This window comes from Chelonia mydas, chromosome 3 (assembly GCF_015237465.2).
Source record: "Chelonia mydas isolate rCheMyd1 chromosome 3, rCheMyd1.pri.v2, whole genome shotgun sequence".
Lineage (NCBI taxonomy): Eukaryota > Metazoa > Chordata > Testudines > Cheloniidae > Chelonia > Chelonia mydas.
Window position 1 is genome coordinate 46467138 of NC_057851.1, and position 27297 is coordinate 46494434.

The window sequence follows — 27297 nt, forward strand, 5'->3', positions numbered from 1 at the left end:
AATTCTTCTCCAGAGGGGGGCACAATTCCCAATCTTTAGGAAATACTTTCCTCATTACATGGACAAAAGGTCTTTTTTTATGCATATCTTCCAACTCGGTTGCTCTTGAGGTTTTTATCAAGATCAGACAGGACCAAGCATGAACTTGGCCAAGACAGGTTTGGTTTCCTTTCCTCACCTTTTGCCCTCTGTAGTGTCTCCTGATCATACCTAGATGGTTGTCTAAGGATGCAGATCAGATGCTTTACCCCAATCTAAGCTTCCTGCCACTGCAGGTTTGGTCCCTAAATGGTTCTCAGCAGGAGAGACCACATGTTCATTGGCTGTACAAAAGTTACTTTTAAATAGCAGAAAGGAATCTACTGGACATGCTTACCTTCAGAAATGGAGAAGATATAATTTTTGGTGTAATTGACACCATTTTTCTCCAACCCACTTCCTTTTTTCCTCAATCCCGGACTACCTACTGGAGTGGTTTGTGGTGTTTTTTTTTTTTTTTTTTTAAATCAGGCCTTTCTATGAGTTTCATCATGGTTCATTTAGCAGCAATAACAGCTTTCCATGTGCCAGTAGTTTTCTCAGTATTTGCTCATCTGACCACAGTAAGATTTCTTCATTTTGGTTCTTTTTGGTGGGTGTTTTATACAGATTTTTTTGGGGGGTAGACTGTTGTTTTAGAGCACATGCCTTTAAAAAAAATTAGGGCTGTCAAACGAGTAAAAAAATTATTCGTGATTAATCATAGTTTTAATCTCACTGTTAAACAATAATAGAATACCAATTTAAATTTATTATAAATATTTTTGGATTGTTTTACATTTTCAAATATATTGATTTCCATTATAATGCAGAATACAAAGTGTAGAGTGCTCACTTTACATTATTTTTTTATTACAAATATTTGCACTGTAAAAAAAGATAAACAAAAGATCTACAAGTCGAAGCATGAAGGGGCATATGAATGTTTTGCATATCTGGCACATAAATACCTTGCAACGCCAGCTACAACAGTGCCATACAAATGCCTATTCTCACTTTCCAGTGACGTAAACATGAAACAGGCAGCATTATCTCCCATAAATGTAAACAAACTTGTTTCCTCCTAGCAATTGGCTGAACAAGAAGTAGGACTGAGTGGACTTGTAGGCTCTAAATTGTTTTGTTTTTGAGTGCAGTTATATAAGAAAAATTCAACATTTGTAAGTTGCACTTTCACAAGAAAGAGATCGCACTACAGTACTTGTATGAGGTGAATTGAAAAAACTATTTCTTTTATCATTTTTACAGTGTAAATATTTATAATAAAAATAGTATAAAGTGAGCACCGTACACTTTGTATTTTGTGCTGTAATTGAAATAAATATATTTGAAAATGTAGAAAATCATGCAGATATTCATAATAAATTTAAGTTAGTATTCTGTTATTGTTTAACAGTGCGATTAAAACGGCAATTAATTCCAATTAATTTTTAAAATCAAGTTAATTTGTTTTGAGTTAATTGCTCAAGTTAATTGTGATTAATTGATAGCCCTAAAAAAATATTTTTTGTTTGTGTGGGAAATGTGGATTCAGTGTTTCATCTTTTAGTTTCTAAGGCATTAAATGCAGAAAATAAAGCGGCTAGAGTTAGTGACCTGATAGATGTGCCCTTCCATTTTAGCTTGTTGAGTTGACCTTAAAGAACAGAGATAATCTTTTGGACAAATAATCCATTAATCCTTGCGTCCTAAAACAATATTGAGTATATGTAGGGGTGCGTTTGATTACTCTGGCATTTTTCAAAGCTGTTTTCCATTTTCTCGTTATCTCTGCAATTGTCTCCAACAAATATTTGAAAACAATTTTATCTTCTCAGCCTGGATAACTTTATTGTCCTTGCACCAGATAATTTTTCTCCTTGCTTGAATGTTGTGCAGCCTATGACTTGATGAGGTTATAAATAAGTGCAAAAAAAGCTAGTTTTCCAGTTTTCTGTGTATGTAAAATTGAGGGATAAGTTTTTCACCTCATTTTCAGTAAGCAGAGAGGGAAGGAAGGGAAATGCTACAAATAGTGTGTTTTATTCCTGAAATTATAGGAGTTTGGATTTAAAAAGCAAACTTTTAATTAATTTGGTATATAAGAACAAAGCAAAGATGTGGGAGGAAACTTAATGAAAAAATTTCATAGAGATGATAGAACGTGTTTCATGCTACATGAGTGTGCTATGCGGGATTTGGAAATGTATGTAGTACACAATAATAAAACGATTGAAACTGAAAATTTAATTGAAAAAACCTTCAGATCATAACTAAAGTATGTTGGATGCAGAAAGCAATTAAATATTATATGTAACAGGTGGAATATTAACATGAATCATAGAAAGCTGCACCATTAGGATAGGGTTTGAGACAGGAGCATATTTAGATTAGAATAAAGATGTCAGAAGAAAAACCAAGATATGCATAGGTAAATTCTACTTGCAGAAACTGACAGGAACAGGTGATATATGACCATTTGTACCACTTATCCTTGCCTCTCTTTTGGATCAAATTTGTTTTCTTCAAGACAGACAATTATGTGCACGATACCATTTTTTGCTGAATTAGTGTGCTCCATGCAGTACACTCCACTCCACTATACAGGGGTGCTTGAAAAATTTTTATAGTGGGGGTGCTGCGAGCCATTGAACCAAACTGTAAACCCTGTATATAATAAAAACCCCTTCAAGCCCTGGGGTGCTGCAGCACCCCCTGCACCTCTTGTTCCAGCACCTTTTGTAATGATTTGTAATGGCTGTTAATTATAGTTTTTATTAAAGACTATATAGTTTTCTGCTTCATTGATCTTAAGAGTAGTTTATATTAGATCATTTAGTCAAGAGAAAAATACTTGTCTGTAAATTCAGAGGTACTTTGGTATCATGGAACCTTTGTTACCTTCTATCTCAATGTAGTCACAGTGTCATAATATCTTGTGATATCTTAGAAATGAAAAGTAATCTCAAGTTATTTTGTAAAGTAAATATTAATACTGAAAGTTTGGAAAATGGATTTTCTGTTATTTCTAGAATTGAGTTTGTTACACTTTTGAAATTCTGTTGAATAGCCTCAATCAATACTACTTTTAAGAAACATGAAAAGTGAAGGTTTAGCCTCGTGTTTTCAGCCTTATTTACTGAAGGTAAACATTTAATCGCTGAAACTTGAATGCATAGGAAGGTAGAGCTTAAAACTTTTTTGAATCCTCTCAAGAGGAGCTCTGAAATACATGAGTTTGGAGCTGTAAAATATCAGTATTGTGAGGTATACATCAAAGAGAGGTGCTCCAAATGCCTTTGTAAACATGGGAGATGAATTATTTCTTCGATCAGAGGTTCTCAAATTGTGGTCCGCCAGCTCCATTCAGGTGGTCTGCGGATAGTTCCCTCTAAGGTGCGCACCTTGGCAGCCGCACACAAGAGAATGAAGGGCCACCCACCTATTTAGTGGAGCCGCACATGTAAGGTGAACGTGTAAGGTGAAGTGGTGGCCTTGGGGGGAATAAGGGGTAGGTGGGAGGGGGCAGTGGGATGAGAAGAGGGGGTTGGGGGGAATTTGGGATGTGCAGGGCTGTGGTGGCCAGAGAAAGAGGTGACTTTCCCGAGCTTTGGGACTGCGGCTGCCAGGGAGAGAGAGCCTTCCTTCCCAGCCTCAGCTCTGTGGCTGCTGTGGCGGGGGAGAGACGTCCCTCCTTCCCAGCCCCAGGTATGGGGCTCCCACGGTGGGGGAGAGAGGGCACATCCATCGTATTAGAAAGGTAAGACTACCTGATATTAAAATATGAGTTGTGTGCTTTTATTTGTAGAACAAAAAAAAATTATCTGATTTTTTTTATATAGAACTTTTATCCAAAGCACTTTACAATAGTTAGCTAATGGTACAAACAACATTTGGAAAGATCATTAAGTGGACCGCAAAAAAAATAGTTTGAGAACCACTGTGTTAGATCTTAGCAGGACATTTGTTAGCTCTTAAGAATACCCAGATTTTGAGAAAGATAACTATTCAAGTTACAGTTAGGTTCAGTCTTTTGAGATATGAAGGTAGGTGAATACTATTACATAGACAGTCGTGATTAGTTAGCCTTTTCCCAGGGTTCTTTGATCATATGTACATTGGATATGGGAATAAAGACCTGTGGAATCAGTATGGAACTCTAAGATCAATCAAGTTTGTCTGAAGTTGCATGATGACTTCTGCTAGAAGGGGAAAAAGAGAGAGCATATATCAGTCAGACTTGACTAGTTCCCAAAATAGAGAAGGTGCCTATGTAGGAAGAACCTTTTTTTTGTTATATAATTTGTTTTATTATGTTATTACCTAGGGATCAACTAAGGGTCTCCTAGTATAGTGCCAGGCACTATACAGAGTAGTAGACAGTCCCTGCCCCAAAAGGCTTGCATCTTAAGAATCTCTTGTTAATTATCTTGCTTTTTTGATATTCCTATCCAGTGAATAATATGCCATCTTTTTTCTGAAGATCACTTCGTTTCTTAGTCCCATTCCCTATGGAAAAGGTTTGATAACTTGGTTCACTTGATGAAATAGTTTTTTTGACTGTGAATCCTTTTTTCTCCCCTAGAAATTTTGAGACATTTCACTGAATTTTGATTAAGATCAAGACGTGTGATGCTTCTTTGACAATGTATGTAAACTGTGGTTGTTCTGTTGCTTTATAAGCATGTAAGAAATTATTTGGGAATAGGAGTTTGTATTGCATATGCTGTCTTAGTTCAAAAAGTTTGGATTCTGATTGCCCCTCTGGTATTTGGGCAACTGGGCTCTGGCTGGGCTTTCCTCCTACGAAGATCTGATAGAATTTGAGTGTGAGACTGTTTTTCCTTAAAAAGAGGGTTGAAGCCATTCTTAGAAGTGTTATTACACAAGCCAAGCTCTGTTTGTTATAAGTAACAAGTTTGTACAAGGTAGAGATGTGATACAAGTTAGAGATGTAGCAATGTGAGGTAGAAAATTGTGCAGAAGATGTAGGCAAATGTTGTGGGGGGGAAAAACAAGATCAAATTTTGACAAATTCTAGAATTTATCTCTGGGTGCACAGCAACAAGGCCCTGAGATGTGAGAACAGTTACCTCCAGGTAGGTATATCCTGTGAGGAAAATCAAGGATCTGTTCTTAAGGTTTATAATAAACCCACAGTGGAATGAGAGTTGAATTGTCTGTGTCCTTCATGGGCTTCTGAACTGATTTAGTTTTAGCACGAGGTTTGTCAAATGATAAATATATACCATCTTCCCATGCCACAGAGACTCTTATGATAATCCTGTGAAAATTTTTTGTGATGCTATGCTTCCTGCAGTGTAAAGGAATAAATAAGTTATATTTTGCTTATTGTATTTAATTCTTAATATTTTATTAATGATAACCTGTACTGACAACAGTTCTGCTCTTTTTTACATAAGTATTAAACATGGTGACAGATTTTTAAAAAAGACAGAATATGGCACAGTTAAGAGTATAAGTTATCAGTTACAGTAATGATACATGTCATGTTAAAAGAAGATCCAAATGGTATTAGTACATACTTTGTCATGCTTATTCTAGCTTCAACCATTCAGTCTCTTTCTCTCTCAAACAAAATGTTTCCTGAAAACAATGCCAGCGTTGCACACAGAAAGCTGTAACATAAATTCAGATATATTAAGGTATGGACATGCACAGTGGTGAGCTGGAGCCAGTTTGCACCGGTTCACGCGAACCAGTTGTTAAATTTTGAAGCTGGTTTAGAACCGATTGTTAAAGGGGTGGGCAAACTCCAGCCCGCGGGCCACATCCGGCCTTTGGGACCATCCTGTCCGGCCCGTCTGAGCTCTCGGCTGGGGAGGCTCCCCTGAGAATCCCTTTTTAATTTTTACTCACCTGGCGATGCTCCGGGTCTTCGGTGGCGGGTCCTTCAGTGCCCCGAAGACCCGGAACGACTGAAGGGCGTGCCGCCGAAGACCCAGAGAGACTGAAGGAACCGGTTCTTCAGCTTTTGGCATCACTGGACATTCACATTTAAGATACCCAACCAACCATAACTCTGCCATAACTGACACCATGCGATAACCACATTATTATGATTAGTGCATATTATTATTTCATAGATTTTTCATAGATTCCAAATCCAGAAGGGATGTTTGTGATCATTTAGTCTGACCTCCTGTATAACATAGAGCATAGAATTTCCTGAAAATAATTCCTAGAGCAAATCTTTTAGAAAAACATCCAATCTTGATTTAAACATAGTCAGTGATGGAAAATCCACCATGACCCTTGGTAAGTTGTTCCAATAGTTAATTATCCTCACCTTATTTATACCTTATTTCCGGTCTGAATTTGTCTAGTTTTAACTTCCAGACATTGGATCATGTGATACCTTTCTCTACTACATTGAAGAGCATATTATTAAATATTTGTTCCCCATGTAGGTACTTATAGATCATAATCAAGTCACCCCTTAATCTTCTCTTTGCTAAAATAAGTAGATTGAGATATTTGCGTCTATTACTCTAAGGCATGTTTTCTAATCCTTTAATCATTCTCATGACTCATCTATGAACCCTCCCCCCCATTTACCAACATCCATCTTGAATTGTGGGCATCAGAACTGGACACCGTAATCCAGCAGTGGTTCCACCAGTGCCAAATACAGAGGTAAAATAACCTCTCTATTCCTACTTGAGAGTCCCCTGTTTATGAATCCTAGGAAAGCATTAATTCTTTTGGCCATCCTTCACAATGGGAGATTATATTTAGTTGATTATCCACCACGACCCCCAAATCTTTTTCGGAGTCACTGCTTCCCAGGATAGAGTCCCCTAGCCTGTAAGTATAGCCTATGTTCTTTGTTCCCAGTGGTATACATTTACATTTAGTGGTAATAAAACACATATTGGTAGCTTGAGCTCAATTTACCAGTTGATCCAGATCGCTCTGAATCAGTGACTTGTTCTCTTGATTATTTACCACTCCCCCAGTTTTGTGTCATCTGCAGGCTTTAAAGTGATGATTTTGTATTTTCTTCCAGATCATTGATAAAAATTAGGTCTGTCAAGTGAATAAAAAAATTAATCGCGATTGTCTGGTTAAACAATAATAGAATACCATTTATTTAAATATTGTATGATTTTTAAATTTTCAAATATATTTCTTTCAATTACAACACAGAATACAAAGTGTACAGTGCTCACTTTATATTGATTTTTGATTACAAATATTTGCACTGTAAAAAAACAAAATCGTATTTTTCAATGCACCTAATACAAGTACTGTAGTGTAATCTCTTTATCATGAAAGTTGAATTTACAAATATAGAATTATGTACAAAAAAAACTACATTCAAAACCAAAACAATGTAAAACTACCAGTCCACTCAGTCCTACTTCTTCATCTAATCACGCAGACAAACAAGTTCGTTTACATTTGCAGGCGATAATGCTGCCCTCTTCTTATTTACAGTGTCACCGGAAAGTGAGAACAGGCATCATCATGGCATTTTGTAGACAGTATTGCAAGATATTTACGTGCCAGATGTGCTAATGATTCAAATGTCCCTTCATGCTTCAGCCACCATTCCAGAGGACGTGCATCCATGCTGATGACATGTTGTGCTTGATAACAATCCAAAGCGGAGCAGACTGATGCTGGTTCATTTTCATCATCTGAGTCAGATGCCACCTGCAGAGGTTGATTTTCTTTTTTGGTGGTTTTGGCTCTGTAGTTTCCACATCAGTGTTTTGCTCTTTTAAGACTTTTGAAAGCATGCTCCACACCTCGTCCCTCTCAGATTTTTGAAGGCACTTCAGATTCTTAAACCTTGGTTCGAGTGATGTTGCTATCTTTAGAAATCTCACATTGTTACTTTCTTTGCATTTTGTCAAATCTGCAGTGAAAGTGTTCTTAAAATGAACAACTTGTGCTGGCTGCGTCATCATCTGAGATTGCTATAACATTAAATCTATGGCAGAATGCGGATAAAACAGAGCAGGAGACATACAGTTCTCCCCCAAGGAGTTCAGTCACTAAGTGATTGATGCATTTTTTTTAAATAAGCATCATCAGCATGGAAGCTGATGGTGGCTGAAACGTGAAGGGGCTTATGAATATTTAGCATATCTGGCACGTAAATACCTTGCAGTATTTACTAGAATACTAGAAAAGTGCCATGCAGATGCCTGTTCTCACTTTCAGGTGACGTAAATAGGAAGCGGAAAGCGTTATCTCCTGCAAATGTAAACGAACTTGTTTGGCTGCGAGATTGGATGAACAAGAAGTAGGGCTGAGTGGACTTGTAGGTTGTAAAGTTTTACATTGTTTTGTTTTTGAGTTCAGTTATGTAACACCTACATTTGTAAGTTGCACTTGCATGATAAAGAGATCGCACTACAGTACTTGTGTGAGGTGAATTGAAAAATACTATTTCTTTTGTTTATCATTTTTACAGTGCAAATATTTTAATAAAAAATAATATAAAGTGAGCACTGAACATTTTGTATTCTGTGTTGTAATTGAAATCAGTATATTTAAAAATGTAGAAAAACATCCAAAATATTTAATACATTTCAATTGGTATTCTCTTGTTTAATAGCGGGATTAAAATGGCAATTAATAGCGATTAATTTTTTAATCACCATTATTTTTTTTTAGTTTATTGTATGAATTAACTGCGATTAATTGACAGCCCTATTAAAAATGTTAAATAGAATAGGGCCAAGAACAAATTTCTGTGGGTCTCCACTAGAAACACGCCTGCTCAGTGATGATTCCAGTTTACAATTACGTTTTGAGATCTATCTGCTAGCCGGTTTTTAATTTATTTAATGTGAGCGATATTAATTTATCATTCCAGTTTTTAATCAAAATGTCATACAGTACCAAGTCAAATGCCTTACAGAAGTCTAATTTGTATTTCGAGTTTCAAAAATTAAAATGATTTTTATAGACCTTTTCCCTCAGTACTAATCACTAGTGCAAAATTTTCATCTACCTTGAGAAGGGAGGAGATGGAAAAAAAAAACAGTTAATGATGACTTACATGTTAGGTTCTCAGATACTGTCATATCGAGAATAGTATAAATAGCCTGATAGTAATTTAAGAGTATTTTTTAAAACGTTGATTTGAGATTTGATTAACTTTGAGAAATTACTTAACACTGCATATAATGCTTATGCATTGAAATACTATTTATATATTGAAAAGTAAACTTTTGATGGGTTTTTTTTTTTTGCTAAGCTATTCTTATTAGTAACTTAATGCGGCGGTGCCCCAACTTTTCCAGTCGTGGCCCCCCCGCCCCCCATTACTGCACAACTGGCTCATCAGAGGAGCTTGGATTGAAGGTGGAGCTGGGGGCATAACTGGGGATGGGGGAGGAACTGGGGCTAGAGGCAGAGCTGACCTGGGGGTGAAGAGGGAATGAGGGCAGAGCTGGACTCGGGGGTGGGAGGGTGGAGCAAAGCTGCGACTAGGGGCGGAGCTGGGCAGGGGGTGTGGGTTAATGAAGCTGCCACTAGGGGCGGAGCTGGGCTGGCGGGGGTGGAGCGAAGCTGCGACTAGGGGCGGAGCTGGGCTGACAGCATGGGAAGGATTCAGATTCAGGAAAAAATGCCACTTTGAAGAGATGAAGTCAGGATTCTTTATTTGAACTCTGTAGCTAAACTATGCAGTAGCTGATACTTTTTCTTTTCTTTGTGTTACATATTATGTTGAAAGTGATCATTAATTTAAAGTATGTTTAAAGTGATCATTAATTTAAAGTAAAGTAGAATAAAATTTGCAGTCAGCCTATGTAACATTCTCTGTAACTTTCGTGATGCAATATTTGTACTGATTTTAGGAAACTGATTTTCTTGTTTGAGAGAGATCTTGCGTGGATGAAACTTGAATAACCATGACAAGCTATGTATTAATAGCAGTTTCAGCCAGTTGAGTAAATGGAGAAATTCTTTCATGCCCTTTAAAATATCGTTGAACTGCCAAAGCTGTACTTCCCAGTAACACCATTTCTTTCCTATTTCTTCATGCTGTTTCAAAGTGGTGCAACATAGAAATAGTTTAAATGTCTTCTGTATTAAATTGTGTTGGCATATCACAAATGACTACATAGAATGTTCAGTAACATTAGAAAACAATAGTTTTGTTCATTTTGAAAAATGTTAGCTCCTTTCCTGTGTATTGTAGGCAAATATTTTACATGGAATAAATACTATGTTTAATAGTGCACTTAGATTTTTATCAAGTATCTTCCAATGTGCATACTGTTGAAATAAATGTTAATAGGAGAAAGAGCCTTGGTGAAGATTACTTATTAATTTTATATATACCTTGGGATTTGAAACATGTTGAAAAGGTTAACATCAAACTTTTTCAGCAGAAAATTGATCAGCACTAAAATGTCAACTGTCTATGAATGGCAGTGTACCAGCATGCAAACACTGCTTTCTTATTTCAGGTTCCCTAGCTGCATAGCATTTGCATTGTGACATTTTATTACAATGTTAGCAAGATAGTTGGTGTTTCTAGACAGTCAGTTTTTGTTGGTTCTCGACAGCATGTAGTTGTATTAAAGATGACCCATTTGAATGTAAAAGGCTTTTTACTAAAAGGCTCTTCAGTTTAAAAAAAAAAAAAAAAAAAAAAAGCAAAGCATAACAAGAACCAATGGCTGGAAGCTGAAGCTAGACAAATTTCAATTGGAAATAAGGCACACATTTTTAACAGGAAGGATGATTAATCACCGAAACCAACTACTGAGGGAAATGGAAGAGGAGGTGGGTGGCATTTCTAAACAAAAATATCCAAAATACAATACCTGATAGTAATGGAGGCTGTAACTACCCAGACATCTGTTGGAAAAGTAATACAGCAAAATATAAAACTTTCAGTAAGTTCTTAGAATGTATTGGGGACAACTTTTTGTTTCAGAACGTGAAGGAAGTAACCAGGGGGACAGCCAATTTAGAATTGTTTCTGACCAGAGGAATTGGTAGCGAACCTGAAGGCGGAAGGCAATGTGGGTTAAAGTGATCATGAAATGATAGCTTCACAATCACTTTCACCCAAGGGAAAGTGATCCTCTAAGGCAGGGGTTCTCAAACTTCATTGCACTGTGACCCTCTTCTGACAACAAAAATTACTTCAAAACCGCAGGAGGAGGTACCAAAGCCTAAATCCACCCAAGCTCCACTTCCCCAGGTGGGGGGCCAAAATCCGAGCCCCACCGCTCTGGGCAGGGAGTGGTCAAAACTGAAACTCAAGGGCTTCAGCTCCAGGCAGGGGGCCTGCAACCTGAGCCCTGCTGCCCAGGGCTGAAGCCCTCAGGCTTTGGCCCTGGCCCTGGCCCTGGGCAGTGGGGCTCAGGTTTTAGCCCCGGGCCCCAGCAAGTCTAAGCCAGCCTGGGTGACCTCATTCAAAGGGGGTCACGACCCACTTTGGGGTCCCAACTCACAGTCTGAGAACTGCTGCTCTAAGGAAAGGAGTGAGAGCATCAGAATAAAGACAATAGACTTCAAAAAAAAAAAAAAAAAAAAAAAAAGCCCAACAACAAACCAGACTTCAGCAAACGGAGAACTAGTAGGTAAGGTCCAATGGGAAGAAAATCGAAGGAGGAAAAAAGGCATTCAGGAGAGCTGGCAGTTTCACAAGGAGAGAATGTTAAAGGCACAATGGTGAACTATTCCAGTGTGAAGGGAAAGTAGGAAAAATAGTAAGAGGCTAATATGACTCCATGAGGAGCTCTTTAATGACCTGAAAATCAAGAACATGGAAACATTGCTAAGGACAAATTGCTAAGGAAGAGTACAAAAGAAAGGCAATAAGAGGTTCTTTAAAAAAAAATTAGGAGCAAGAGAAAGACTCAGTGTAGGTCCTCTAGTTTGTGACCTAATAACTGATGTCATGAAGAGGTTTGAGGTTTTTAATACCTATTTTGCTTCTGCCCTCACTAAAAATGGCAACCTGATACTTAACACAATTAATATTAACAATAAGGGTGAAGGAACACAAGCCAAAAGAGGAAAAGAACAGGTTGAACATATCTAACTTATATAAATATTCTTTAAGTCAGAATCCCAAAAATTGGCAGGGCCCGATGAAATTCAGTCCTAGGGTCCTGACGGAACTAGCTGAAGCAATCTTGGAACAATTAGCAATTATGTTCAAGAACTTATGAATTTACGGAGGATGGATGTGATCCCAGAGGACTGGAGAAAGGTAAATATACTACTTCTCTTTCAAAAAGGGGACAAAGAGGACCGTGGGAATTATAGATCAATCTAACTTGAATACCTGGAAAGATACTAGAACCATTTAATACACAATCCATTTGTAGGCACCTAGAGGATAATAGAGTTATAAGAAATAGCCAGCATGGATTTGTGAAGAACAAATCATGCCACACTTACCTAATTTCCTTCTTTGGCAGCCTTACTGGCCTAGTGGATAGGGAGGAAGCTGTAGACATTGTATCTCGATTTTAGCAAGGCTTTTGACACAGTCCCACATGATATTTTCATAATCAAACGAGGGAAATAGTGGGTGCACAACTGGTTGTAATCAGAGTTGCTATCGATGGTTTGGTCTCAAAGTGGAATGATGTATCTAGTGTGGTCTCGCAGGGGGTCAGTTCTGTGTCAAGTACTAGTCAATATTTTCATTAATGGCTTGGATAATGTTACATGTAGACAGAACAGCTAATTTAGCATAAGTAGTTAGCACATATTCTGAGGGACCATTCAAGGTGAAGTGGCTTAACACTCCTGTCGTCATCAGACAAAAAGGAGTGTTAGTGGGTTACAGATTGTTGTAATAAGCCATAAATCCAGTGTCTTTATTAAGACCATGATTTTTAGTGTCTAGCAAAGTTATGGATTTAAGCTCCCATGCTCGTCTTTTGAAAGTATTGTGCAGGTTTCCTTTGAGGGGAAAGGAAAATAAGTAATATTTGCCACTTTTTTATAGGTCTTCATCAACTGCTTCTTCTGGAAAGTCTCATAACAGTGTACTTCAGAGAGCAGCAGCTGACTGCATAAAGTGTAACAAATGCAAGAGCCTTTTCTTATAGTGGCTCAAGCTGGAGAGAAACAGCCTTAGTTACAAAATAAAAATGCCCTCATATCCTGTAGAAAACCTGCGGGAAGAATGCTGGCAGCAGCATCACATGCCCCTCATTAGGAAGACTCCCTGACTGAAGTTAAAAGGGACTATCTGGTGCAGGGAAGGTGTAAATTATACCTTCTTCTTTGCGTAGTGTTCCTGTGGGTGCTCCATATTGGGTGTTGGTGTGTCTCTGCGCGGCTGATCAGAGATTTTCGGTAGCAGTGCTCGGTCGGGGCGCACGTGCGCAATAGTTGTCTCCTGGTGCCGTTGCGCCTCATACACTGTGCACACGTGACCCAACCCCATTCAGTTCCTTCTCAGCCGTCCTCGGCTGCAGACAGAGCTGAGTGGCAGTGTTGCCTCTTCATTTTTCTCGCTATAGAAATAGTTAGATTAGCTGTAGTTTAGTAAGTCTAGTTTACTTAAATAGTTAGTTATTGTTCTTTACCCTCCCCAAATTTTTATATATATTTATATATTTTAATTGTTTTTCTTCCACCCTTTTCCTGTTGGGAAACTTTTAACGTCCACAATGCCCGGCTTGCCCGGGTTTAAATGATGTGACTTGCTGTGGGGTGATGCCAGTCATTATGTGTCCATTGTTTATGCCTCAAAAATATGCTCACTGCAGCAACCTTATAGCCAGGGTAAGGCGTGATCGAGATCTCTGCTTCAAGATGATTTTGATGGAAGAGTCCCTTCAGCCTCCTCCTCAGGGGCCAAAATCAACATCAGCAGATGGTTCTCCGAGCAAAATCTCTGCTAATGGGAGCGCTCAGTCTTCCAAATCATCCAGGAAGTGAGCTGTGACCTCCCCTAATAGGGGCACTCAGAGAAAGAAGAGGTTCCTGGTGAGGCCGCTGTCCTTGATGCTGAGCTCAAGCAGAGTGAGCACCTTTGAGGCTCTGGGCATCTCCGGCACCATCCCTCTGCAGACCTCTGCCGAGCCCTGCTGCACCAACATGGAGTCAAGATGCCGCTACTCCTCCACAGCACCAACCACTCTGGTGTGGGTCTCGGCACTGAGACCAGTGCCTCTTGCAATACCACCACAACTGGCACTGACTCAATTGTTGGCATCGATGGACAGACCGCAATACTGTCACGGCACCGACTGCATCTGTATCACTGCAGAAACACATGGCTCTGCAACAGTTTCTACACAGAAAGACATAGTGGTCTCTTCAGTACTGCAGTTCCGTTGCTTGGCTCCAAGGGATCACCAGGCCAACTAGCGGAGTAGCGATCCACTTCAACTGCTCTCCAGTGATGAAGATGAGGACATACATGGGGGCTGGTTCTCCTCCCTGCACTCTTCACCCACGGAGAGGAGACCTCTATGGGAGGCTATCTTGAGAGATGCAATAAAGGGCAACCCTGGATTTGCCGACCGATGCCCTATCCCTATACAGTGGCCCTCCTGGAACCCCTGGGCGGGATACAGGACTATATTAGACCCTTGACTCCAGCTCGAGGGGAAATTCGCTTTCCTCCACAATCTCCGAGTAGGGACACGTTGGAGGCACCCGAAGGCGTGACAGATGAAGAGGAAGAAGGCTTGGACCAGGAAGGCATTCCTCCAGCTCATAACTCATCTTCCTCTCCTGATGATCTTTCCATACCTAGACGATTGTCTATTGAAAGGTACCACTCGGGAAGAAGTGACCCAGATAGTGCAGACCACCATCAATTTGTTCTCGATACTAGGGTTGCAGATAAATATACAGAAATTTACACTGACCCCAGTGCAACAACTGGAATTCATCGGGGCCTATTTTGATTCCACACAGGCCAGTGCACTGTTGCCCAGTCACAGATTCATGACAATAGCAAACCTCATCTCGACAGTCACCGGCCTCCTTCAAACGTCTGCCAGAACCTGCCTACACCTATTAGGTCATATGGCGGCTACGACATTCAGCATGAGAGACCCAAGATTACACATGCGTTGCCTACAGGGCTGGCTAAGCATTGTGTACACTCCCAGCAAACAGAGTGACAGTACCCTCAAAGATCATTGCATCACTAAAGTGGTAGATAAAACCAGAAAACATCTGCACAGGGATCCCTTTCCAACAGGATCTGCCATCACTAAATAATCACTGCTGATGTGTCGCTGATAGGCTGGGGTACTCACTTAGACCAGCGTATCATACAAGGCAAGTGGTCAGTGATGGAAACTCAGCTCCACATCAATCTCTTGGAGCTCCGAGCAGTATACAGTGCATGCAGGCACTTCCTCCTGATCATACGGAACAAATCAATCCGCGTACTAACTGACAACATAGCACGCATGTTCTATATCAATCACCAAAGAGGAGCTCACTCCCATTCACTCTACACCGAGGCCCTGAAATTGTGGAACTAGTGCTTTCACCACAACATAACCATCTCCACATCTTACCTCCTGGGGTGTCAGAATACGACGACGGAGAAGCTAAGCAGACATTTCTCTGAAGAACACAAATGGGAAATACATGACAGTGTCCTCCAATCGATATTCCAAAAATGGGGATATCCATCTGTAGACCTGTTTGCGTCAGCAACTAACCACAAATGCCCACTTTTCTGCTCCAGGGCGGGACTTCCTCATCTCGTGGGACACATCACTCATATATGCCTTCCCACCGATACCTTTAATCTCGTGAGTCATTCACAAGATATAGGTTGAGAAGGCCCACGTCAAGGTTCCTTCCCCACTCTGAACTCTAGGGTACAGATGTGGGGACCTGCATGAAAGACCCCCTAAGCTTATTCTTACCAGCTTAGGTTAAAAACTTCCTCAAAGTACAAAATTTACCCTGTCCGTGAACCGTGTTCTACCACCACCAAGAGTTTTAAACAAAACAGGGAAAGAGACCACTTGGAGACATCTTCCCCCAAAATATCTCCCCAAGCCCTACACCCACTTTCCTAGGAAAGGCTTGATAAGAATCCTCACCAATTGGTACAGGTGAACACAGACCCAAACCCTTGGATCTTAAGAACAATGAAAAATCAATCAGATTCATAAAAGAAGAATTTTATTTAAAGAAAAGGTAAAAGAATCACCTCTGTAAAATCAGAATGGTAAATACCTTACAGGGTAATCAGATTCAAAACATAGAGAATCCCTCTAGGCAAAACCTTAAGTTACAAAAACACATTCCATCCAGCACAGCTTATTTTACCAGCCATTAAACAAAAGGAAATCTAACGCATTTCTAGCTAGATTACTTACTAACTTAACAGAAGTTCTGAGGCTGCATTCCTGATCTGTTCCTGGCAAAAGCATCACACAGACAGACCAAACCCTTTGTCCCCCACACCCCCTCCAAATTTGAAAGTATCTTGTCCTCTCATTGGTCATTTTGGTCAGGTGCCAGCGAGGTTACCTTAGCTTCTTAACCCTTTACAGGTTGAAAGGGTTTTGCCTCTGTCCAGGAGGGATTTTATAGCACTGTATACAGAAAGGTGGTTAGCCTTCCCTTTATATTTATGACAGCCCATATCATACTGATTGTTCCAATGTGGCGCAGACAGACTTGGTTCCCTTACCTGTTGCGCCTGGCAGTGTGTGCTCCATGAGATCTTCCCTTGCGGGCAGATCTCCTCTCACAGAAGAGAGGCCGGACTCTCCACCCAAATCCAGAGAAACTCCACCTCAAAGCATGGCTCCTACATGGTTCCAACATAACGAATTAGCCTGTCCGGAACGAGTGAAACATGTATTATTAAATGGCAGGCAATCCACCACTTGCAATACCTACCTCCAAAAATGGAAGAGCTTCTCACTGTGGTGACAACAAAAATAGGTAAATGCAGTCATGGTGACTCTACCGGCCATACTGGACTACATACTGGAGCTCAAATAATCAGGCTTATCCATAAACTCAATCAAAGTACACCTAGTAGCTATTACAGCCTTTCACCACAAGGTGAAGGGAATGTCAGTCTTCGCTCACCCAATCACTAGATGCTTCCTTACTGGTGTGCAAAACAGGTACCCGGAAGTCTGACAGCCTACACCCCCATGGGACTTGAAGTTTGTACTTCACTGCCTCACCAGAACACCTTTTGAACCCTTAGCGATCTGTTCCCTCCTTCATATGTCTACGAAAATCGCGTTGTTGGTAGCGATTACTTCAGCTAGACAGGACAGCGAAATCAGGGCACTGATGGCGGAGCCCCCTTACACTGTGTTCACTGAAGACAAAGTCACCTTGCGACTACATCCAAAATTTTTGCAAAATGTGTCAACTTTCTTCCATTTAAACCAACCCATACACCTTCCCACATTTTACTCAAAACCACATGGGAACTCACAAGAGGCCATCTTATATACAATCGATGTCAGACAAGCCATAGTGTTTTATTTAGAACCAACCTTTCCGGAAATCTCCAAGACTATTTCCAAAACAGAATGCTCCAAGGGATGTGCAGTATCAACCCAGAGACTATCTAAATGGATCTCTACTTGTATCCAACTCTGCTATTGACTGTATAACAAGGAACCCCCACCAGGGAGCTGATCCCACTCTACATGTGCCATTGCTACATCTGTAGCCTTCCTGAACAATGTCCCTCTTATAGACATTCAGGGCTGCCACATGGGCCTTGGAGCACACCTTTTCAAAACACTATGCTATCACTCAGTCCTCTAGGTCAGATGCTATACTTGGCCTTACCATGCTCTCTGCGACAATACACACAACTCCAAAGCCCTACCGTCCATAGCGGGGCACTGCTCTACAGTCACCTAATGTAGAGCACCCATACGGATACTACTTGAAGAAGAAGAGGAATTGACTCACCTCGTGCAGTAATGAGGGTTCTGCAAGATCTGTGTCCCTATGAGTGCTCCAGTACCCCCCTCCCCCACTTCAGAGTTTGTGCCTTGAGCTCTGTGGTAGAGAAGGAACTGAATGGGTTGGGTCGTATGCGTGCTACATGAGGCGCCAACAGCACCGCGAGATGACTGCTGCGCACACGTGCCCCGACAGAGCACTGCTACCAAAAATCTCTGATCTGTGGCACAGGAATGCACTGACACCTAATGTGGAGCACCTGCAGGGGGACACATCTCGAAGAACCATTGTTACTACACAAGGTGAGTAACTTCCTCTTCCGTGTCATCTTTGTGGAATTTTCCCCTTTGTGTTTTTAAATACTAAAATATCTTAACTATTTTAATAAAAGTCATGAATGTCAGGCTAGAACACAAGAAATGCCTTGTATTCAGCTGGAAGACTAAAAAAAGGCTGTTACAGTTTATAACTCCCTGTTAAAATATTGTAAGGGAATATTTAAGTAGTAGACAGGGCCACAGTAGCATCCCTTTCAAAATTTAGATTATACATGTAATCTTTTTGTAGTGTTCAAAAAAATACTCTTGCACATTGATTATGGAGCATTTTGCATCCACTGATTGTGCTGTTAGTGACAAAATATTTCAGTGTCTTTATTTAATTATGTAAAATTTTGATATTCTAGTTTTTACATGTATAGTCATATCTGAAAAGCAATTTAGAACAGTATTCTAACTATTCCCCTAGATATCACTACAAGGACATATCTTCTAATAAGCTTGTTTAATATTAAAATTTAATTGGAATAAGCACTTGCCTGGCGGTAGTTCTTGGTGTGCATAATGGTTTTGATTCATCGTTTTCAAGCATGTTCTCTTTCTAAAACTAAATTATGTATGTATGATTATTAAACCTGGACAGAAAAGGAGTACAAACAAATGGAAAAATAGATAAACCCTGAAATACATTGTTTCAGCTGTATATTTTATCTTTTGTTAGAAAATTGGCTGAATTTATTTGTTTAACAAAAACTATTGAATATTTCTGGAATATGATTACAGAACATTCCATTATATTTGGAATTTAGTCTCATTAATGTTAATTTGAAACAGTTAATGATATTTCTGTGTGCCTTTGATCCATCTAATATGCTGACATATAGAGCCCACCTGCTGTGTATCTTTTGTTAATGTAAAAGCGTAAGTCTTAATAAAAGAATAATATTATGGTCTTGCATTTTTAAAATACATTTGATTTCATTTTTCTCTATCTTAACTCCCCAAGAAAATAATTTAGAATAGCTAAGTTATTAGTTTAGGCAGATATGAGTATCTAGGAGCTGCTTAATCTTGCAGAGGAAAGTGTTATTTCTGGTGTCCTACAAAATGCATTCTGCTTTTAAAATATTTTATATAAGGTAACTTAAGATTTCAAAATTTCATACGATTACTTCCCACTAAATATCAAGTAACCCATGCAAGGCCATATTGCTGTTCTCCACAGACCTTACCTTCTGTTTTTATTTGACTCCTTCACAATCACTAAGTACTGGTATGCAGGTTTGAACTCAACTGGTGTGAACATAAGAATAGCCATACTGGGTCAGACCAAAGGTCCCCCTAGCCCAGTATCCTGTCAGTGGCCAATGCCAGGTGCTTTAGGGGTAATGAACAGAAAAGGTAGTCATCAAGTTATCCATCCCCTGTCTCCCATTCCCAGCTTCTGGCATTTACTTAGGTGTGGCATATATTTAGTAGAAATGAATAGGCTGTAGTCAAAGATTAGTTATGCAGTTTAAGGCCAGAAGGGATCACCAGATTATCTAGTCCATTGGTTTTCAGACTGTGGGGTGTGCATCCCCGGGGACATGACAAGGCTATGCGGGGCAGGGGAGAGGGTGCAAGGATCTGACTCGTTAATTTTTTTGTTTCTTCAAAATAGCAGGTTATTTTTTCTCTATCCCTATTCTGTGTGGGAAAGTGGGAGGATTGTTTCTGGGGTTGCAGAGTTATATGCCACCCATTTTTTTTGGAGTAGGAACAATGTCTCAACATATCCGTAGGACTTTTAACACAGGAATTGCCATACTGGATCAAACCCATTGTCCATGTAGTCCAATATCCTGTCTCTGACAATGACCAGTACCAGATGCTTCAGAAGGAAATGCAAGAAAAACACCATAGTAAGCAGACGTGGAATAAAGTAATCTTGTCTGTGTTGTGTCCATCTTAGTTGTGTTCATTTGCTCCTTGTTAGTTTATTCAGAGTAACTAAGAATTGAATGGTCCTAGAGAATGAACAACCCCTGGATGTAATCGCTCCAATATGAAATTTAAGCACACTGGTGATGTAGTTGTGTGGAAGCTTGCACTGATGCTGGGGCCCATTATATACTTTTACTGCTCTTAAATATTTATGGCCATCTTTTCACTCAGCCAACAAAAATGCACCCATACAAACATGCAGTTGCATGTACAAATTGGATAATTGCAAGCAGATGCAGAATTGTGTGCACAAATCAGCATTTCCATGTGCAGTAGCCTGTATTGCATACATAAATCATGTTTTAGGACATACTCAGTAGATGTGCCTGCAGATATTGTGCACATATTTCTGGAGGCTGACTAAAAATTTGACCCTAAGTGCTATAGCAAGTTAGTAATTAAAGGTGGTATCTTCATTTTAATTCTCAGTTAAGAGCTTTGAAATGGGCAAAGGGATTACACTTTGTACTTCTAGAGGCAATCTGCCCATGTCAAGTTTTTGAAATGCTGGAGCAGTAGCAGGGATTTCTGCATTATTACTGCTTACTCTTTGCCCTCCCTGTACAAAACCCCCCTCCAAAACCCAAAGGGGCTTCAGTTTCCAGGTTTCAGAAAGGTTTGCATGATATTCATTGCATAATAGTCTTTAGATCCTTTGAATCTGGCATAGCATTTGGCCAAACAAATTTAGTTTTTTCCATTCCCCCAAAGATTGGCTGTATTAGTAATACAATATAGCCTTTTTGGTCAGAGTGGATAAAATAACATATTACACTGATGTATAGAATCAAATACTTCCTAACTGTAAGAACAGTACTAGTATGGAACAAACTACAGTCGTGGAATCTCATAAGGAGGTTTTCGAAAAGAGGCTGGATAGCCATTTGTCTTAAATGGTTTAAAGACAACAAATCCTGCATCTAAGCAGGGGGTTAGGCTAGATGGCTCTGGTGGTCTCTTTTAATGCTATGGTTCCATGATTCTATGAAATATTTCAGTAAATGTTTCATTATCCGTGAGCAGATAGATCTATGTTCATGTATGATAAAGCTATATTGAAATTCATAAAAATGTTACAAAATGAGGGTGGATAAAATAAATTATTTTCTTTACAAAAAACCTGTTTTTTTACATTTAAATTGATTTTTTTAAATTTAAATGCGGGTTTATTTTTTAAAATAAACCTATTTAAAATTAAATTTGAAATTGATAACCTGCATTAAGTCCTAAACTTAATCTATTAAAATCATTTAAATAAAATAATATTAAGCAGCTCATGTCTGTCAAAGTTTTAAAGAAAGTCAAACCATTGAACTGATGGAAGTCACGGGCTGAGCAACTAGAACAAAAGCTTTTCAAGTGCTAAACCAGCTTTTGATAACAGTAGTTATTTCAGGTGCAGAAAGGATATTTTAATTTATTCAGATAGTTCAGGTCAGTGACTAGTCCATTCATAGTTAAAGTTGGGAGTTGAAAGAACAGGAACACTTGCTTTCTTTTTCCAATCTATGAATAAAAATCAGGGGTGTGAGAATGAGAATTTTTTTAATGCTGATTTTTGTACATTTTAATAGAATTCCATTTTCTGTCCCAATAGAACTTTACACAAATGACAAGTAAACATTTATAATCTAGTAAATTAGAAATTTACAATTCATCATGTGACATAATAAAAAAAACCCCAAACATTAAGAATCTGAATAAATGTAACAAGCTATTGAATTGCTTACAAAAATGCATAGAGTATCTGCCTGGTTAGTAAAACGTACCACCAAATTTAATGTAAAGGCTGTAGTTTGTTGAAGATGAGCATGTTTTAATGGTTACCCACCAATGAGAATCAACCTTTCTTTAGGAAAATAATTAAAGTACAAATGCAAAACAGTATGAAAATCAGTGATTTAAATCAACATTTCCTGCTTGCTGATTTAAATGATTAAAATTGGTTATTTAAATTGCTTTGATTTAAATCAATCTACCATGTGCAAAATTCTTGTTAATTGAAAGTTGATAAGCTTTTTATTGGCGGGAAATGAATTCCTATATACAATACATTTAATAGACTAAGGAAAAAAAAGGATGTTTCTGAAGCATTTTTAAAAAAAATCAGTAGCAAATCCTCTTAGTACACTGTGTTGCTCAGAATCATTATGGGCTCAATTTCCTATCTTGTTTTGCTTGTTATGGCCAATCCATGGTAATCCCTGAGAATGAGTTCTGTATTAAGACAACAAAAATATCACTGTGGTAATAGAAACTGTGGTGACTAAAAATGGGAGAAGAAACCATCAACCTCAAGGCCTGTTTCTTGAGGTAATAAAGCTGAAGTTTGTGAAATTGGAAAGAGTGTCGAGCAGGTTGAGATGTTGTGACATTTGAAACCTTTAAAACCTGGTTGAATTTTCTTTAAAGTTTACCTATTGAATATAGAGGTATTAATTGGGGGGGTTGTTTAGGTTTTTTTTTTTTTTTTTAAACCAATATTAAAATTGTGAGAATCTTCTGCAGTTGTCTTTGGTGGATATGCCAGGGATAAAGATTATATTGAGATTACGTTTAAATTTGTAAAATCCCTGCAAATGTTATGCCAATATAGGGTTTCCCTTTTACATTTTAATGGTGATTGACTTTATTTTTCTTCATCTGATTCCAAGCAAAATTATTAGTTATTTTATATTTAAATTTTCTGAACAACCTAGAAGGAAATAGGCGCATTTGAAATGATTACTATAATTAAAAAAAAAGACTATGCAACAAAACTGATATTATCTGGATAATAAGTTTAATTCAGCTTGACTTTAGGGGTCCCATTCTTCAAGAGATGAGAGAGAAAAAAACTGATTTCTATTACTCTTACAAGAATAACATGCTAAACTATACCAATGGAATTAATAAAAAAGGGAAAATAATGCTTACAAGATCATTTTGAACTAATCTCTCCGTGCACAAGAACAGCATAAAATGATTACAAAATTCAAACTAAATATGTTCAATGAACACATGTATACACTAACCAAATAATATCTTTTTATGAAGAAATCCAAATGTTATGGAATAACAGGGAAAATGAAGGTTGGTCTGGGAGAACAGGAAAATAGTTTGACTGTTAAGTGAACACTTAACTGTTTGGCATAAACATTCAAGATAAGTTGTCAAACATTTGTTTTTCTAGGAAATTCTGTATCAAAATTAGACATTTTCAGCTAAGGGTTTAGTTAGCAGTTAGAAATAGATATACAAGCATATGAAGTGCTGTTGCGTAGTCCCATATCATGTCATTGCATACAGTATGATTACTGACACAGATAGATAGATTTAGTAGTATGTTAATAAATGATGCAATGAAGAACAAAAAAATATGTTATCACCTTCCCTCCTGCCCCCAGTAACGCCATGACGTAATGTCTAGTTTAGTAAAAAAAAAAAAGGAAATAAATCCATGTCTTCAACTAAGGTAAAACAGAACCATAACTATGTGAACCTAGGAAGATTTACTGCATACAATTTAATGAGACTTGGTCAGCTTGAAGGGCAAATGGACAATATTATGATTAAAGGAGCTGGTTTCCGGCAGCCTGGCTACCGCACCTTATAGTTCACCTCCCCCACCGCTTTGATCACTTCATAGGGTCCCTGCCATTGGGCCAACAGTTTACTTTCTGCTGTGGGCACCAGCACCATCGCCTGGTTGGAACCTTCGAAGCTTTGCTTGGTGGTTATAATGGGTTTGTTGGGTCTCTTGTACTCTCCAAGTGTTCCCGTACAATGGGCGTAACTCGGGCTATCCGATCCCTCATCTGCAGTACATGCTTGACTACGTTCCTTCCGGGATTTGGCTCCTCTTCCCAGGCTTCTCTGGCTATATCCAATAAGCCCCAGGGATGGTGCCCATACAGTAGTTCGAACGGAGAGAAACCCATGGAGGTTTGCGGGAACCCTTGGATGGCGAACATGAGGTAAGGCAATAGAGTATCCCAGTCTTTCCTATCCCAGCTCACCACTTTCCTGATCATGGCCTTGAGGGTCCTATTGAACCTTTCCACAAGGCCATCTGTTTGCGGGTGGTATACAGAGGTTCGTAGATCTTGTATGTGGAGCAACAAACAGAGATATTTCATTAACTTGGACACGAAAGGTGTCCCTTGATCCGTCAATATCTTCTTGGGTAGCCCAACCCGGGCAAAGATCTGTACTAGCTCCTTAGCTATTGTCTTGGAAGCCATGTTGCATAGGGGGACAGTTTTCTCGTACATGTTGGTGGCCCTGAGCTGTTTTCTCTAGGGGCCCTACCAGATCCATGGCTATGCGTTCAGATGGTACCTATATTATTGGAAGAGGTATCAAAGGGGCCCTCAAGTGCAGGCGAGGGCTATGTAGCTGACACTCCGGACAAGAGGTGCAATATTGCCTAACATCTTTGTGTACTCCTGGCCAGAAGAACCTCCGCAGGATCCGTGTCTGGGTTTTCTCTACCCTAGGTGTCCTCCAAACAGGTGACTGTGGGCGAGGCTCAATATGGCTTTTTGATGTTTTCGTGGCACCAGAAGTTGTTGTATCTCTTGCTCCTGCATTTTCTCCACCCGGTACAGGAGATCTTTCTTTACTATAAAGTAAGGTCCTGGACCCCGCACCTTCCCATCCACGGGTATCCTGTCTATCTCGGCCACTTCTTTCCTGGCATTATCATATCTGGGGTCCTCTGCCTGGTCCCGCCTGAAAGTCTCTCTCCTGAGACTAACCTGATCGAGCTCCCAGGGGCCCGCTTCTGCTTCTTCCAGTGGTTCACCGCTATCACGGCTGGGGCTGGCCTCCGGCTCATCTTCTGTGGTGGTGGTTTCTCTGTTGGCTGCTCTTGTCCATCTGCCTACTAGGGCAGTCTTCTGGCCCTGGGTCAGGATCCGGGTTCCCAAGGCTTTCGTGGCCTTCCTCTCTTTTTTGGTCTTCCGGATCCTTCTGGAGGCTGAGAACAGATCCTGAGAAATCTCAATGAACATTGGGGGTTGACATTCCCCCAGCAACGAGTCACTGCCGTCAGGGTCCCCACCTCCCTCCAGCCTCTCCGGGGGGAGTAAATTATCAAAGCCTGGATAGTCCCTCCCAGGATATGGGCGTTTAGGAACTACGCCCACTGTCACCTCCATGGGGTTCCCCTGAACCAATATCTCCTTTGGGATGGTGGGGTAATGGCTCACGGCCCCATGCATGCATGTCACTGCTATATGTTTGGCTTGTAGCAGCTGGCTACTTTTTACCAGCTTACCCGATATGAGGGTGATAGCACTCCCGGAGTCCACAAGCGCTGTAGTCTCTGCTTCGTTTATCTTCACTGGCCTGGTGGTGTTATGCAGGGCTAATGCGACCCCCGCAAGGTGGATAAGGGAGCACAGGACCTCCCAATCCCCCAAGTTACATTGCATAGGCTCCTCGGTGCTGGGACACTGTGCTGCTATGTCCCCCTATTCCACACATGCGTAACATCTATAATTACTTCTAATCACTCTCCTATCATGGGAGTTAGGGGGTTTAGTCCCAGGATTCCCCCCACTTAGGCCAATCCCTTGCTTCTGGGGTCCCTGCTGGTTTTCGGCTCACTCCTTCTTCCACCTAGGACTCCTTGGGGGTTTGGTCACCCAACCTTCCAGGGTTGGGTTCGGGTGCTTGCTTCGAAAGGGGCCTTCCTTGGGTAGTCGGGTCAATTCCCTGGCTGTCATCCGTCTTTCTACCAGTGTGATCATCTCGTCGTAGGTGGATGGATCGTTCTTGCCTACCTATTTGCAGAGATCTGGTGGCAGTGCTGCATGGAATGGTCCATGACCAGGGTCTCCAAAATCTTGCCTCGGGCTGTAACTATTTCTGCACGAGGTCTATGAGGTTGAATAGCTGGGACCTCGGGGATTTGTTCTCCTGGTGCTTCCACTCATGGAACCTCTGGGCTGCCATCACCCCTGACTGTGCTAGGATCTCTGCCTTCAGCTGGAGATAGTCAATGGCGTCCGTGGCAGGCAGGTCAAAGTAGGCCTTCTGGGCCTCTCCACGCACAAAAGGGGTGAGAATTCTGGCCCACTGCTCCTGGGGCCATGCCTCACGCTGAGCAGTCCTCTTGAATGAGAGGAGATATGCCTCTACGTCATCTTCTGATGTCATCTTTGGCAGACAACCAGTGGCCCTCAGGGTTCAGGTCCTGTCGGACCCCCGGGCCTTGGTGGTGAGGATCTTTAGCTGGTCCACTACCTCTCGCAAGAGGGCACGATCTTGGGTTGCCTAGCCCGTTAATAATTGATTCGTTTCCTGCTGTAGCCGTATAGATTCCTGTTGTGCCATTCCCTGAACCCGGTTGGCCTCCTACTGGGCTGCCGTGGCTTGCACCAGAGCTCTCACCACCTCATCTATTGTGGTACAAAACAAACAAACAAAATAAAATCCCCCCCCCCCCCAACCCCCAGTGTGCTTTTTTTTAAAAATCTCTTTCTTCCACCACGCTGTGAATGACGATCCCACCCCTGACACCAGTTGCGACAAAGGTCCAATCTTGTCTCAGTGGGTCCTGTGCTTCCTGGCGGATTACGCTAGCTTCAGAGGCTCACTATGACCCTTCACATAGCCCTTCTTTCTCTAGAGGCAAGAGTTACAGTCTACTGAGCCATTTTCATCATAAGCCAGCAAGGGAGGTGAGGAGAAGCTATCCTCCCTCGCATAGTCTCTGTTGTGTACCAGTCTCAATGATTAGTCCGGGAGGGGGGAGCCCGGGCCCGCCTTTTACTCCAGGCTCCAACCCAGAGACTCTGATAAGTATCAGCTCTTGGTAGCTGACTTTTTGGAAACAGAACAAGTACGATTCCCTGGGCCACTTGCCCACAGCAGCCCCCCCCCCTCCTCAATATCTATGTCACCCTTACCTCAGGGCCTTCTTGTGCCTGATAGGGTTTGTACTGCTCCATTTCTCCAGCAGCGTGGCTTCCTCCTACAGCTCCTGACACACGTCCCCCACCTGACTAACTGGGAGGCTTTTAACTAGTTTCAGGCAGCCCCTGATTGGCTTCAGGTGTCCCAATCAATCTAGCTGTCTCCACTACTTTCTGGAAGGATCTTAATTGGCCCCAGGTGTCTTGATTAACCTGGGGGAACTGAC

General features: G+C 40.5%; 1 protein-coding gene across 12 annotated transcripts in view; it reads left to right on the top strand.

The window, feature by feature from the left end:
- PRIM2 (DNA primase subunit 2) overlaps positions 1 to 27297 on the top strand; it is a 296493-nt gene that overhangs the window by 113769 nt on the left and 155427 nt on the right. The window contains exon 8 of one of the 12 annotated variants that reach the window (XM_043542433.1): positions 4604 to 5762. The exons of the other annotated variants lie outside the window; for them this stretch is intronic. Coding sequence (XP_043398368.1) covers positions 4604 to 4612 — 9 coding nt within the window. The 3' untranslated portion in view covers positions 4613 to 5762. Of the gene's footprint in view, positions 1 to 4603; positions 5763 to 27297 lie in introns of those variants that run through there. 12 annotated transcript variants of the gene reach the window in all.